General features: G+C 45.7%; 1 protein-coding gene across 1 annotated transcript in view; it reads right to left on the bottom strand.

The window, feature by feature from the left end:
• The window catches only part of GPA33 (glycoprotein A33), a 47412-nt gene that overhangs the window by 16175 nt on the left and 14912 nt on the right, over positions 1–16325 (bottom strand). The window contains exon 3 of the mRNA XM_080825082.1: positions 9922–10138. Coding sequence (XP_080681208.1) covers positions 9922–10138 — 217 coding nt within the window. The remainder of the gene's footprint in view (positions 1–9921; positions 10139–16325) is intronic.

Consider the following 16325-nt stretch of genomic DNA (forward strand, 5'->3'; position numbering starts at 1 on the left):
ATTCTGTGCCAATAGGAAGGAACAAAGTAGGGTATTTGTGACCCAAGTAAAAGACCCCAAAGGCTGTAAGGAAGCAAAGCCTATCGGGGAGGCTCTGCCCCGGGGGGCATCGGGGGCAGCAGTGGGAATGAGCTCCGGACAAAGATGAACCCATCAGGAAGTGTGGGAACCACAGTCCTCCTCTGACCTGGGGCCTAAAGCGGAGGTGCAGGAAGACAGTGCTCCCGAGGCTTCTCAGTGGCGTGTGTGGGGAGATCTCTGCAGCTCTGACAGCCCACGGGAAAACTGATCCAGACAGAGACAGGTTGTAAAGTCACAGGAGCTCTCATCCTTATGTTTAAGGTGGGGGGGGGGGCGCATCTGTCGTCCACCCAGGTCACGATCCCAGGCGTCCTTCAGGACAGGGACTTGGAGGAATATTCCCAAGCAGCTGCTGAAACTCCCTTTGTTTCCAGGAAATTCCCTGTCTTCTCTGGCCCAACAAGGACTGCCTATCCCCTCTTGTTGGCGGGAAGACACGGCATTTGCTCGGAGCTGATGAGCTCCTGAGTCGGGAACCCTTTCTCTGTCCTCTGGCAGCACTTTCTCTCTTCTGCCTCCCCATCTCCCTTTTCCCGGTTCTGCACCACCTTGGGTGCGGCCTGCATTGGTGGCTGCTAGACTGTCCTAGGTGCTTCCGGCACCATGGCTCCTCTCTTCACTGTTGGAGCAAGACGAGCACTCCCTGGACCTGACACCACCCACTCCAGATTTCCTCACGGATCTCAGGTGAAAATTGACCATGGGGGAGCATCCAGGTGGAACATAATTCAATATTTAAACTAAGTTTGTTGGTTTAAGTAAGATAGATGTGTCTTTTAAGTTCTCGGCAGTAAACGTGAAACTTTTATTCTATCAAGGTTTACTGAAGGTCAGATAACCTCGGGTTATGTCTGTTGCGATTTGTTAGCAAAAAGATGACTACACGGATGGTTAATTGTCTAGAGGTTTTCTTGGGTGATTGTTAAGATAGCTTTCAAAGTCTTTGATAAACTAAAATTTTAAAGTTTTGCTTCGATGATAAATGGAATTGAATTCATTGGACATCTAGGTCTTTTCCAAGTAGGATAAAGTGTAAGTCCTTAATTACTAGACATAGGTTTGTGCTTTTGACTTCTTACTGTAAAGAAACTAAGGATATTTAAGTCTGTTGGTAAACGTGTTTTGTGCTTAACCGATTCACAAATTTGCCATCTAAAGAATTCTGGTGTAACGGTTCACAACTGGTTACTCCTCAGTCTTCACTGGAGATGAAGGTTTCTAAGGAGTGCAAGGTTCTGCCAACTGTAACCAAGACTGGTGGAAATAAGGAAAACAGCTCTGTGTGTAGAAAAGTAGGAGATATGTAAGAAAGGTAAGAAATGGGAATGCATTTTTGTTGGAGGTTTTAAAAAGGTAATTTTGTCCCAGATGAGATGGTTGTTTGGGAAAAAATGAGTGGGGACGAAATCTGAATGCAAAGAAAAAGTTGTAGAAGGTTTATGGAGGGAAAACTTTGGAACAGAATTTTAGATGCGGTCGGGACGGACCAAGGTTGAAATGAATGGATTTTAAAGTGCATTGGTATAAGATTGAAAGTCTGCTTTGTCTCTGTTCAAAAAGACAAAACTATTCTCCAATTGCTGGTCGCCTCTTGATAAGAAAATACAAATAGTTGTTTTCTGTGTGCTTGCCTAGAAAAATCAGTTTCTCTGTCTTGCCTTTATCGGGTCTTTAACATCCCTAATCCTATTTAGGGGTGTGCTTTAAAACGTTCTAAGGTTTTAACAAACTTCCCCAAGATTTAAATCATGAACGAAGTCTTGTTGACTAATTAGGCTTGCCTGTTGGGTATGGAACCTTCCGATTCTGGCTATTGAAGTGTATGTATCACAGGATAACTGAGTTTCCTTGTCAGTCGTATCATAGTGAACTCTCCTATCAGATCGCTAACTGTGTTCATTTCTGAATTTTTCTGCCACTTATAATTGTTCTTATTGTCTTGCAAAATAAGTTTCATCTTCAAGGAGGTTCATATAAAGGACCTTTAGGACAATACAGGTATTCAATATCTTTAAGATCAGAACCGAAATGAGCAAGAACTTTCGGAACTAAGTAAAAGCTGCCTTCAAAAGGAACATGAATCAGTAACATGGGACTAAAGGAGCTAAAAGATCGTACTGTTGTGACTCTTGTTTAATCATTGCTGGTTCTCTCATGTTTGCTCTTTCAGACTAAGGGAACTTTTTCTTAAGATATCTGTGACTTGCAGAAATGTAAAAATATTCATTTATAAACAAAGCATTCAACTTTTCTATGTGAACCTTCTGAAACTCAAAAGGTCTCAGTAAGTATTCTTCCATGGCAATCAGTCATTTGCATAAGTTCAATAGGAATCTGTTCCCCTTTAAAAGGACCCTATTGGAAACATTGGTTATTTTACCAAGACTTAGACTGGAATGTCCTATTTGAGAAAGACATGCATAGACTCAGATATGACCAGACAGCTTTAAGGAATGGAGGTTGGCTTTATGAAACCTGGAGTCCTAACACCCCTTGGAACTGTTGGCCTGATACCTTACAGAGTTCCCAGCAGCCTCACCAGGTGAGTGAAGAATGTCACTTCCTGGCAGGTGCAGGGCCCTCAGGAAGAGAAATCTGCCCAAATCTATAGGTATTGCAAGCATGTCTGATGGCAAGTAGTTGGCCTGGAGAGGCTACTGAAAGTCCAACCTAGAGATTCCTTATAAAAAGTTCCAACAGGGGCGCCTGGGTGGCTCAGTGGGTTGAAGCCTCTGCTTTCAGCTCAGGTCATGATCCCAGGGTCCTGGGATTGAGCCCTGCATTGGGCTCTCTGCTCAGTGGGGAGCCTGCTTCCCCCTCTCTCTCTGCCTGCCTCTCTGCCTACTTGTGATCTCTGTCTGTCAAATAAATAAATAAAATCTTTAGAAAAAATAAAAGTAAAAAGTTCCAACAAAGCAGATTCTAAAAGATCCGTGTGATGTCTGATCACTCAGTGTTCTTGCTGAGCTTATGTAAATAATTAGGCCAACTTTGTTAAAACTGGACTTGTTTTTTAAATAAATTAGTCCTGATTTGGCTGTCTCTGGAAATGAGGATTATTTTAGAGAGAAAAATTACATTTAAATAACCCACTTTTGTGGATGTTAAGTTCTAGATTTTGATGTCTTTAAATATCTGTTGTTCACCTAAGCTAGACAACTTGAGGTAAACTTCAGAGAAGTTGCACAATAGCTCATTTAGACAATATTTTTGCTTTTTATTCTGTGGGGATAATAACAGGATCCCATGGCACATGATTAAGCAACTGGAAAATGGAATTGATTCCCCAAGAATTGTATAACTTATCACCTTGACCAATTCTATGTGACTGTGGCTGGGATAATTAAATCATTCCCTAAAAGCCAGGGCATACCCCACTCCATAGGGTTAACTACGGACTTGTGGAGATAAGGGATGACCCCACTTTCTTTATGATTGGATTAGATGATGTACTTGGGAATGCCTTTAGCCTCTTGATAAGTTTTCCCCCACTTGCCAGTGATTCCTTATAGTTAGGATATTAATGCTTTACCCCAAAGAGGTCTTTCTTAATTGTCTCATCCCTCTCAGTCGTATTTATCCTAGAAGCCACTTCTATTGAGGTACAATTGCAAGCAAAGGCTTTAGCTAAGCATACAACAGTGCTCCTGGTAAAAGAGCCTCAAAGCTCACTATGGGACAGTCCCTGACTTTAATGACTTCACATTAGGTCCAGATTTGTCTTAGAGGCCAAAGGCCACCGAAGGATGATGGAGGCCGACTTAATAAACACCAGGCTATGCTTACAGATACACCTGAAATAATACCTAAAACCTGTCAAACTTTAAGCCCAGCTACCCTTATGCCTGGAGCTGAACATCATACTTCTATAGAGCCTACCTGTTGGAGGTCATTGATCTTATTTATTCTAGTCAACTGTATTTAAAAGATTCCCGTAGCTATAATTCACCTCAAAGGCTCTATGGCAGACCGCCCCCCGTAATAAGCAGGGTCAGAGGAGACCTTGAATGGACTGGAAACTTAGAAGTGTCCCAACACCTCCAAGCCCTGGGAAAAACTCTAAGGCGCATCTCCCAAGAAGCTTTGAAAAGGACCCACTCAAACCACAGTGGATAGGGCCCGACACTGTTCACACTACCCCTACCACCTTCAAGGTCTCAGGTGTCACCCAGTGGGTCCACCACTCTAGAGTAAAGGAGGCTCATAAGTCAGACAAATCACACCAGCGGAAAGCCCAACCAGACCCTACCGACCCGCTCTGGCTCCACCTTTAGCAAGACCCCACTGACTGATGGACATCGGTTCGCGGTAGTCCCTGGCTATCATCGGCGCAACATCCCTCACCTCAGCAGTCGGACTTTACGCTGCGCCCCTTCTGATTGGACTTCCTCCCAGAAACTTGTTATTGTTACTGCGTATCGGGCAACCTTAGGATGGACTGCTTAGTCCATAGAAAACACTGTTACCAGGCAAGCCACCACCCAGATACTAGCCTTGCAGGGCTGTCAGCCCACAGTAGATGATAATGATGCCCTTTAAACTAGATGTTTAAGGGGGCATCAAAGGGGGTGAATGATAAGGGAAAAACTGTAGTCTAAGATGGCCGACCAAACCAGCAAGGGAATTCCAGCCCCTGTCTCAAAGCCCTTTTGGGTTCTTTTTTCCTACCCCGTTTTCCACGTGCACCATAAGTACCAAGTATGTGGAAGTGGAAGGATATAAATTACCCTCCCTGCTTGTGCTCAGGGCTTAGACTTTTGGGGAACAGTCTCCTCTGAGCCCACCAGTGTTCAATAAATCTCCGATCTTCCAAGGTCTCCGAGGGCTGCTTGGTTCTCCCATCAGGACCCAGTCCAGGTTCCATAACAAAGCCAGAAGGAGAGAGTATCAGCCGGAAAAGGATCAGGTCCAGAGAAGTGAGGGATTTGGCTAGGGGCCAACCAGGGCAATGGGAGAGGAGGTAGAAATACAGAACAGAAACTGGATAAAAATGTGCATTTTCTTGGCTTATAATCTCTCTCCAAGGAGCTAAGTCAAATAAAAATGAAGAGCTATGTACACAAAACAATTTGTTACAGCATTATTCATAATGGCTTTAACTGGTACAGGCTGAATGTTCACTCAGGGATGGGGACTCTATCCACTCACCCAAGCAGCAGGGAGCTCAGAGGACTGTAAGTGCTAAGACGGCGGAAAGCGCTACCTGGTGAGGAATGAAAAAGAGCAAAGTACCAACCCATTTGGCTACAAATTCAGTCATGGACAAAAATCAGCATGTAGATAGGAGCTCAAGTCAACATGGTTTTTTTTTTTAGTTTCTCTTTTTTTTCTAATTCGTATTTTCAAGAGGCAAGGCAGCATCACCAAACACAATTATGTTTGTTTGTGTTTGGACTAAGGCTGCTATAGTAGCAGGATGGGAGAGCAGAGCTCCAGTTCAACAACCAACAGCCTTCTACAGGCTACACCTCTCAACCTGAGGAGCCCTCCAGAGAGCAGGCCCCTTGCTCTAGGGGTACTCTGTAGACAAACACATCAGGCACCCCAGCTAGATTGGGAGCAACTAAAACACGGCTCTAAAAATGCCAGAAGACGAAAATGTGTGAGGGCTGTCAGTGTTCCTGAAGGTCTAAGACCATGAGGAGCTCCCCATGGAAACCCAGAAATAGTGAGGCAGCGGGGTTTCTGTGTCCCAGACCCTAAGCAAAGACCCCCATGTGGAAGAGGAGTCAGAATTTCATTTATCAATGAGTGATGTGTCTAAGATGCACGTGTCCTGTGGACAAATGAGGACAAACGGCTCATCCAGGGCTGACTGGGCTCTGCCCCGCCAACCTTCTTCTGTTGGCATGGATCCAGGAAGGGCAGAACCCAAGTTACTGCCGTGGTCAGCTAAAACATCACTGGCAAGCTTATGTCTGCTATCAGCTCACAGAAAGGGTACTTAGAAGATGTAAGTAAACCTGAAAGAATTTGGGAATCATCCTGAACGGGATCAATTACAGGCCGGTGGGGGGTGGCAGGCTTACCCGCTGTGAAAGTACAGGGCTTTGCCTTTGGGCCATCCTGTTCTGATGGAAGCTTGGACCGTTTCTACAGGTGTCTCAAGCCTCGGTGTTCTCTTCTATTAAACGTGAGTGTTAATACTCACTTTCACGGATGGATTGCAAAGATTAAAAGAGACCATATCTGTAAAGCTCTTAGATGCCTGGCTCATAGCTCATCCTCAGGAAACGGGAGCTGTTATGACCATGACTGTGTGACAGTTTTCATACAGACCAAGGTCATTGCAAGTCGATGGTAGTGTTCTCTCTATTTAAGGTAAACCCCCTCTGTTTTCAGAGCAGGAGGACACGAGAAACGGGAAATTTAGCTACATGGTCGGGTGCAGGGTTGTAAAAAAGAGGAAGGTATAGGAAAAAGGTCCTATACCTTCTGTCCACAGGAGACCTGGAATTCTATTGGCCATCCCTTGTTATTGAGGATCATTAAATCCGAAATACATCTTCCTAGATGAGAGGACTTAACCTTTGTAACATATCATTCCTTTGCAAAGTAATATGTAAGTTGACCACAATTCCAATCAACTTCTACTTTTTTTTTAAAGCTTTTTTTTTTTTTAAGATTTATTTATTTATTTGACAGACTGAGATCACAAGTAGGCAGAGAGGCAGGCAGAGAGAAAGGAGGAAGCAGGCTCCCTACCGAGCAGAGAGCCCGATGCGGGGCTCGATCCCAGGACCCCGGGATCATGACCTGAGCCGAAGGCAGAGGCCTTAACCCCCTGAGCCACCCAAGCGCCCCTCAACTTCTACTTTTAATTAAGCAAAATAATTTTAAAAATTAATGTGGAAGAATAACTGTGTAGAAATTGACAGAATTTTTTTTGGAAAAGTTTAGCAAGAGAAGATATTACACAGTGCCAGGTATTAAAAGCTGACTATTCAAACACTGATAGCTCTAACTAAAAACAAAACAAAACAAAACAAAAACCCCCCAAAATAAAACAAACTATAAACATGAGTATAAACATGCTGTAATCAAAACCATGTAATATCAGCATAGGAATAATCAAAAGGAAAATGAACAAAAAAGGAATAATAAAGGAGCCATTCTGTATAAGAACTTACTATGTGCCAAAGCTGGCATCCCAGTGGGATGATCAGGGTTTCTTTGGTACAGTGAATGACGCTGATGCAATTGGTTATCCATGTGGGAGGAAACAAAGTTAGACTCCTAGCATCCTATTTACAAAAATAAATTCTGGGTCAAATAAAGGTCTAAGTCTAAAAAAGAGCATGAAGTTCATTTTCATACTACTGAAGGCGGTAGCGCATGACAAGGGACCTCAGATGTGTTCTAGGAAGCAGCAGCGTGAGACAGATCGGGACTTCTCCTGTGCCCAGAATTTCTACTGCAACCTCCAGGGGGTGAGTGTCCTCAGTATGAAAGAGAAGCATGAGAAACATCCCAGCAGCCTTTCCAAGAGCAAATCCTTAGGTTATCAGGGACCCTCCTCCCACCCAAGCAAGGGAAGCCTGGAGGTTCATCAGGGAGGAGATCTCTTTGAAGAGGATGCTTAGGAAGGGACCCATGAGTATTTGCTGTCCTGCTCCTGGGGTAAGGAAGGAGGTGTTTCCCCCATCTCAGGTCAAGCTGAGGAGACACCAGAAGAATCTGGAGACCAGGGTTCCCTATGGTTGGAAGCTGGCATCTCTCATTCCGTGGCTGAGGCTCGCTGAGTGACAGAAACCTGTATGTTCTTGAAGTGCTGATTCTGCAGTCTAAGGACGGAAGGGCTTTATGGAGGCCTCTGGGTTTCCGGGGATCCCCCTGCCTGCAGCTGAGAGAAGGGGGCTGGAGTGGGCTGCAATGGCCAGGTGGGAGTGGGGGCTGACCCATGCCATGTTCATGTCTCCAAGGGGCTCTGTTTGCTGGGCCACAGGGAGCCCAGAGCAGATCGGCAGAGAGCAGGAGTGAGTGCCAGAAATGGGGATTGGGTGGAAAAGGCCGGGGGCACACATGCTACCTGTGTCAGGTGGAAGGACCTGTTCGTTCACTCCCCCTAAAAAAAAGCTGAGGTGGGGTTTTGTGAGAGCCCAGAGGGAGATGCACGTGGCCTCACCAGGCAAGCAGGACTTGGCTTTTCTCCCTTTGATCCTCCCTGGACCTTGACCTCCGAGGAGCCACATCATTACCTCCCAGGGTTGGGAGGAGTCAGATGAAGGAGGTAGGGTGAGGAGACGGACCCCAAGCCCTCACTCCCCACTGCTGGTCCCCAGGCTTCAGGGGGCTGGGCCCAAATGGGGAGTAGTGAAGCTTATTAGTGGCTAAATTAACATTTTGATTTAGACTGCACTGAATTTTTTCTTACCTAACAAAGTAACAAAATTTACAAAAATTAAAAAGATTGATAACATTCAGTGCCGGTAAGGATAGGGGAAAACCGGACTGCTCATAAATCGCTATGGCCGTAGACGTCGTTTTGAGGAAAGTAGTTTGCCGGTATGGCTTCATGTTTCCTGAAGGCATCGTCTTTGACCTAGAAATCCTACTTTTAAGAATCTACCTAACAAAAACAACAGAGAGGAAGAATATACATCAGTACTGTTCACACAAAATTGGAAACAGTCTGAGAATGTCCATCAGTGTGGGACACTTGGATAAATCATAGCACGTCCACGTGATGGAATGTGCGCCGCCCATACGGAGATCTATAGAATCCATCTGGAGAAACAGGCATGGAACGTTACCCCCAAAACACTGCCAAGTGGTCTTCATAATATGATCTTTTCTTTTCCCCAAAGGAAAGGAAGAAAGAAAAAGTGTGTGTGTCTTCATAATATGATCTTTTCTTTTCCCCAAAGGAAAGGAAGAAAGAAAAAGTGTGTGTGTGTGTGCGCACGCGTGCGTATTTAGAAAGGACGTGAAGTGTGTGGCGGAATATTCCCATTGGCTACCATGCTGGGGGTAAGATGGAAGGAGACGGTTAATTACTCTCTCTCGGGGCTACACTGTTTGATTGACACGATGCTTCAAAAAGCCAGGCAGCCAGTTCCCGCACTTTAAAAAAAGTCCCACTAAGGAGTATAAAAGGGAAAAGTAAATGAAAAATGATCCATTGTTTGGGTTTAAAGCGTTGCTACCTCCCAGGGTGGAGGCCATTCCTTATATTGGACCTAGAAGAGCCATTCGCCAATATGTGTCCAGTAACTGACTCTGAGTCCGGGCCCTGCTTTCTCTGGGCCTCATCTGTAAAATGAAGATACTAAAATAGATGATGTTCAGATTCTTCCAAAACTATGAGCTCTAATAATCAGTTATCTGTATGGGAAGAATGTCATCTTGGGACGTATTTCAAAGGCAGTGGAGCCTCATCGGTGGTATGTGGTTGGGGCCCAGGGTGGAGAGATGCTAGTGGGAAGGGTATCTACTGATGAGCTGAATTTATGATGGGGAAGTCACGATCTGGCTCTCGGTGCCAAAGGCAGGCACAGTAAGAGTCCTTATTTAGGATCTATGATTTCCCTTTTTCTTCTCCCTAATAAGTTTACCATGAAAAGGAAGGGAGCTGAGATATGGGAAGAGCCCCAGGGCCATTCCAAACAGGCGTACTCCATTGCCCTGGGAACTGCCTGCCACGGGTGGGCAACTCAGAATAGTCTTCAGTTAAGAAGGGAGGAGCAGCTCCTGGCAGCCAGATGGCATGAGGGGAGGAGCCTGAGCTCCTGGTCAGGTATGGCTGTCTCCGGCTTTCCCTTACACAAAGGCACGACTTCTCCCAGCACCTCTCCCTGCCCCACCTCCCTGCCACCCCAGGAAAGAGACGGAGACACTCACCCAGGACCAAGAGCCTGACACGTGACTTAGAGGTTCCTGCCAGGTCTTCCATCAGGGAGACCGAGCACTCGTACGTGCCGTTGTCATCCATGGTAAGCTGGCCGATGGTGATGGAGGCATCTGAGTGTTCGGCTTCGCTCGAGATGTTGGCGCGGTTCTTATAGAGGTCACCGTAGATGTAGTTTTTCATCGAAAATTCCCAGGTGAGCACCCTTTCCTGGGAGGGAGGAGAAACATCACTTTGTCTTACCCTAAGTCTTGGCATGGTGCTTGCAGCCTGTGCTGAGTACCCCCGTCCACAGTTTGCCAGGCCCAGAGGGCTAACTCGTCGACCCCTCAGAACAAACAGCTTTAACACGTAGTGCCCATTTGTGGATCCTTCTTATAATGTATCTGTACTTTTAATGAAAATACTGAAAGACCAGGACAGGTAGGCAGTTCGTATCACAGAAGCACATGGGGATAAAGGGGCTTTTTCTCAGCTCCCCACACTTTGACCTCTGGTAACCTCTGGCTTCTCTCTTACCCATTCGATTTCAAACTGTTCTCACTCGTTCAGACAACCAAGTATTTCATGAGCATCTATTATGCACCACCATATTGCGTTGGCAGCCACCATTGGCTTCCAAGCCCACTTTATTTACTTGACTCTTGCCTTTGGGATCAATTTATTCACTGATCTACTCATTGTGTGATCACATGTGATCTCAGCGTGGCTAAGATCACTCCTTCCTAGCCAAACTACCTCAGTACAGATCCCAGTCCTGCCACTTCCTAGTTAGAGGACCTCGAGCAAAATGTGACTCCGTTTCCTTTTCTACAAAATGGAGATCAAAACAATAACACCTATTTTATATGATTTTGTGAGGATTAAAGTATATATACGAAGCGGTGAGGGCACTGCCTGCGCGAGACGTCATCGCTACTGAGTGTGATGCTCCAAGATGAGGAGCTCGTGATTTCTACCCTCAGAGAATAAACGTTATGACAGCCTTTGAGTGACTGTGGGACCTCAGAAGAGAGGCATTACATCTCAACTGGATAGTCTGGGAAGGCTTCCTGGAGGAGTTCCCAGGAGACAGTGCCTCGGATCCTGAAGGACAAAGGAGAACCGGCCAGGCAAAGGGCTAGGGGGTTGGGGCGGTGCACGCTGGAGGATGGACGGATGTGTTTGGCAATTTAGGCAAAGGGAGAACAGTGAAGAAAGACCTCGGAGTGGGAAGCTATGGGTTTACCCCAGTGTGTTCATTATGAACAGAAGCGAGTATATGAGGGGAGGGGAGGTGGAAGATGAGCACGGGCGGGTAGCAATAAAGATGGCAGCTGCTGTTTACTGAGTGTGTGCTACGTGCTGGCTACTATTCCAAGCACACTGTATGTATTATCTCGTTTAATCCTTGCAACATCCCCATGAAGGAGATACTATTATTTTGCCCCCGTGAAGGAGATATTATTATTTTGCCCCCATGAAGGAGATATTACGATTTTACACATGAGGAAACCAAGGCAAGAGGTTAAGTACCTCTCCCAAGTGGTTAACCCAGTGCCACGAACTTCTTTTAGGAAGTTAACTCTCAACACAGGGTGGGAGTTGAATTAGAAGGAGAAGGAAAGGCAGTTAAGAAATGAGTTCAGCAATTCAAACGAAAAATTGTGGGTCTTCAGATCAGGCTGTGGCAATGCAGACGGGAAGGATGAAGTGAATTTGAGGAGTGTGAACAGGGTAGACCAATGGGACTGGGAGTCAGGGAGTGGCAGACCTCAAGGGGCAAGATCTTTGGCCTGAATATTCGGGTGTATGGTGAAGTCATTTCCAAGAGAAGAAACACCTAGAAAGAGAATGTTTTAAGAAAAAAACAATGTGTTCTGTTTTCTACGTGATGTGCCTGAAGTGTCAATGGCACAGGTAGAGTTCGGTAGGAGCTGGCCAGGGCAGCTGAGTGCACCTGGGGATGAAGGTTGGGGAGTCAGGGACTTAGATGTTAACTGAGCTGTGGGCTAGAGGAAGCCACCCCAGGTAAATGAGTGCCGTATGCCAAGTCCCCACGTTACTTCATTTTGAAAGGTCAGGGAGAGGTCAGATAGAGCAGAAGAAAACCCAAGATGAGACTGCCCAAAAAGCCAAGGGAGGAAGATTCCAAGATGGGAAAGTGATCAAGAGTGGGAAACACTAACGAGAGATGAAACAAGATGAAGCCTGAATGAGCACGTTGAATTAGCAAAAGAGAAGTTGCCGGTGGAGGCAGGGGATTGGTAGAGGCAGAAGGCAGAGCATGCATGGGGTGTGGAGACACGGTGTCAGGTCTGATGCTGCACAGGTCCTCTGGGCAAATCAGGACAAGGTGTCCTTGTGTCTGGACCAACATAGCCTGTGCCAGGAAACACGAGTTGGTTAAGGAGTGCAGGTTCTCTTGTGTAGGGCAGGAACTGCAGCTGCCCTGGGAGGGGCAGGTAACTAGCTCTCCTGAAGGGGAGGAACATTGGGGCCGGAGAGGAGGAAGTGTCTTGAGCTGTGGGCCAGTCCGCGAATCCGGATCTTTCCCAGCTCAACTCTTTTCTGACGGGTTGGCTCTGCCTCGGACCCTTCGTGCCCCAACTGTTCTCCTATCCACGGCTATCCCAAGACTTCCTCCCTGGATCTCCCACTGCTGCCCCCTTGCCCGGACCTATCACAATAATCTCCTTGAGGACACAGATTCAATCCCCTTTCCCTGCACCCTTGCTTACTCTCAAGGGGATTGCCTCAACTCCTTTTGGAAGTGAGGGATCCCTCAGTCAACAGAAGAACTTTAGTGTTTATCTGAGCACTCAGAGAAGTGCCTGGTGAGACCGTCTCTGGTTGGCTGAATACATGTGATGGTCAAAGAGACCTCCTTCAGTTTCTTCGGGCTGAGGGCAGCAGCTTCCCTCTCTGGGTTTTACCCGGAGATTCTGGAAGTAGAAAGGACCTGTGCCCATGGCCCGTCAGTCCTCAGGGCAACAGAAAACAGGGCGGATCAGGTGAGATTTACTCTCTTTTCCCATGGGTCCTGCTACTCCAGGCCTTGGGTGTCCCGGGTCACCCCTTCTTTCCTGTCAGGGAAAAAGGTAAATGCTTTCACTCTGGGTATTCCAGGGACCTAAAGCTTACCTCTGGCAGGCACATTTGCATTTAAAAAAATTTTATTAAGTAGCTGCACACCCAGCATGGACCCCAACGTGGTGCCTGCTCTCAAGACCCTGTGATCAAGACTGGGGCCGAGACCAAGAGGCCGCGCTCACATTGAGAGGCCGCCTCCCACCTGCCAGAATGGCCCAAATTGACAAGGCAGGAAATGACAGGTGTTGGAAATAGTAGAGAAGGGGCACCCTCTTCCCTTGTTGGTGGGAATGCAAGTTGGTGCAGCCACTTTGTAAAACAGTGTGGAGGGTCCTCAAGAAGTTAAAAATAGAGCTACCCTATAACCCAGCAATTGTACTACTGGGTATTTACCCCAAAGATACAGATGTAGTGAAAAGAAGGGGCACCCCGATATTCATAGCAGCAACGTCCACAATAGCCAAACTGTGAAGGAGCCGAGATGCCTTTCAACAGATGAATGGATAAAGAAGCTGTGGTTCATATACGCAATGGAACATTCCTCAGCCATCAGAAAGGATGAACACCCACCATTTGCATCGACATGGATGGAACTGGAGGGATTATGCTGAGTGAAACAAGTCAAGAGAGAATGACAATTACCATATGGTTTCACTCAGATGTGAAACATAAGGAGTAGCACAGAGCACCACAGGGGAAGGGAGGGAAAACTGAATGGGAAGAAATCAGAGAGGGAGACAAACCATGAGAGCCTCTGGACTGTGGGAAACAAACTGAGGGTTACAGAAGGGAGGGGGCGGGGGGGAAAGGGGTCACAGGGTGATGGGTATTAAGCACTGGGTGTTATACACAATAATGGAACACTACCTCAAAAACTAATGATGTACTGTATGGTGACTAACATCACATCATAAAATAAATGAATAGATAAGATAGGCTAGGTGGATAGATAGTCTGGTGCTTAACTGACTGAGCCACCCAGGAGGTACCCCCACGTTTGCCTTTTAAAAGTAGACCTCACTGTGGGACTTACTGAACCACCATGAGAAAGACAACTGTTAGCCTAATGGGGGAGCAGGGGTAACATCTACTTCCCCGATGACTGTGTGCAGGTGCAGGAACAAGATCTGGCATCTGTTTCGGGGCCTGTTTTGTATGACCCCCACCAACCCTGAACCCATCCTTTCTTTTTTTCTGGATGTATGTTTAAAAAAAAAAAACAACTAAGTTTGTAGAATTACAAAATTCCTTCAACCATGGACCTTAAGTAGGATGCCCTCAATGTGTGGTGCTGCCTATTTAAAACCATTCAGCTAGAGCCCTAAGAGTGCCTGCATACTCCCCCTGCTTTCCAGGTGCCTCCTTCCCAAACCACCAGGAGGGGAAGAGACCCAGGCGGGAACCCTCGGGTGACTTAAGTTAGCTCACTAGGGCCTACTCAATGGAAGAGCTGGGTTTTTATTCTTGAAAAGACTCATGGAAGGGCATGATTCTTATAGGTTCACATACTAATTTTTTGAAAGATTTATTTATTTGAGACAGAGAGAGAGAGACAGCACTCCGGTGAGGGGGAGGGGCAGAGGGAGAGAGAATCTCAAGCAGACTGCCCCCCAACGCCAACCCTGCCCCCCACCCTGAATGTGGAGCCTGACTAGTGGCTCCTCGATCTCATGACCCCGAGATCATGACCTGAGCTGAAACCGAGAGTTGGACCCTCGACAGACCAGGCACCCCTAGGTTCACATACTAATTTGTACAAAGACATCCTTGGTGCAGCTGACGTCAAGTAATCATGAATATTGTTCTTGAGTATTTTGTGAAGGTTATGAAGTTGGAACCGGCAAGTTAGGGGTGTGAAAGCTCTAATTTATCTACCTCATTTAATTTTTAGTTTTGTAGCCAAAGTCTCTATTTTCCTATTTTACGACGGCTGAAGTGTTCTGACACTTCAACCTGAATTGCTGTGTGGTGGAGACAGGCGAGATATTCTTGTGATTTTTTTTTAACTTCCCCTTTTTGTATATGTAATATTAAGCAAATGATGAAACATTGTTCTAATGGTTTAACAAAGGAAGGAGAACGAAAGACCCTAATTTCTGGGTGGAGAAGTCAGTCTCCTTCTATGTGGAAAAGTAGAACAATAATGTTATCAAAAGTTTGTCTGTGTTATTGTACCTGACTTTAGGATCTGAAATTTTTTTTGGACGAGTGGTGCCTTTCCTCCTGGAATTATAAGTGGAACACAATACTAGTTCTTGCTTACACTGTAAAGTGGATATTGTTACAGAGAACACACCAGAGCCTTTCTCACTGTTAAGCAAATAACGCCTCATGAATATATGAGAAATATATTCATATATATGGAGAAACTCTGGTAGTTTTACCTGCTGATGCCAGCTGTCCGTTGGAGAATAAATTTTGAATGTGTTCTTCTTCCTCCCACCCCCCAAAATAAATAAGATAAATGTAGACCTCTCTCAAACTTAAGCATAGATGTTCTGTTTCTTTTATTTATTTATTTATTTATTTATATATTTATTTGACAGAGAGAGAGAGATCACAAGTAGGCAGAGAGGCAGGCAGAGAGAGAGAGGAGGGGAAGCAGGCTCCCCGCCTAGCAGAGAGCCCGATGCGGGGCTCGATCCCAGGACCCTGAGATCATGACCTGAGCCGAAGGCAGTGGCTTAATCCACTGAGCCACCCAGGCGCCCCAGATGTTCTGTTTCTTATAATTAGAGAAATGTGAATGTGATTTTAAAAATGAGATACTTTTTTCACTTACTAAAATGGCAAAGATCAAACAGTTTGAGAGTACTGTGTGTTGGACAAGTAGGTGCCCTCATATTGTTGGTGAATGTGGAGATTGGCATGACATCTCATGAGAGCAAGTTGATCTCCTTTATCAAAATTTTAAATTCACATACCCTGTGACTCAGAAGTTCTATGTTTAATACTACACGCATCTACTTCATATACACACTTATGCTATCTATGTGTGCTGTACATGCCCATAGACACTCACATCGAGATAATTATTGCAGCATTATTTGTAGCAGCAAAATCCGGGGAACAAACCAAATGTCCATCATTGGTAGATACAGTACATTCGTAAAATGGTACGCTTCATGTAAGTGTTTAAAAAATGAGACAGATTGCTTCTAGGCCTTTTGGCTGAGATCAAGGGTAAAAAAATGAGAGAGATATAAATGTACTGACATATGGAAAGAGCTTCATGACCTGTATTAAGAGAAGAAAAGCTAAGTGCAGAACAGTGTGTGTGTGGTCTATGTAAACATGCCTATTCATGTATGTGTAGGTATGTACA

Source organism: Martes martes, assembly GCF_963455335.1.
Source record: "Martes martes genome assembly, chromosome: 15".
Classification (NCBI taxonomy): domain Eukaryota; kingdom Metazoa; phylum Chordata; class Mammalia; order Carnivora; family Mustelidae; genus Martes; species Martes martes.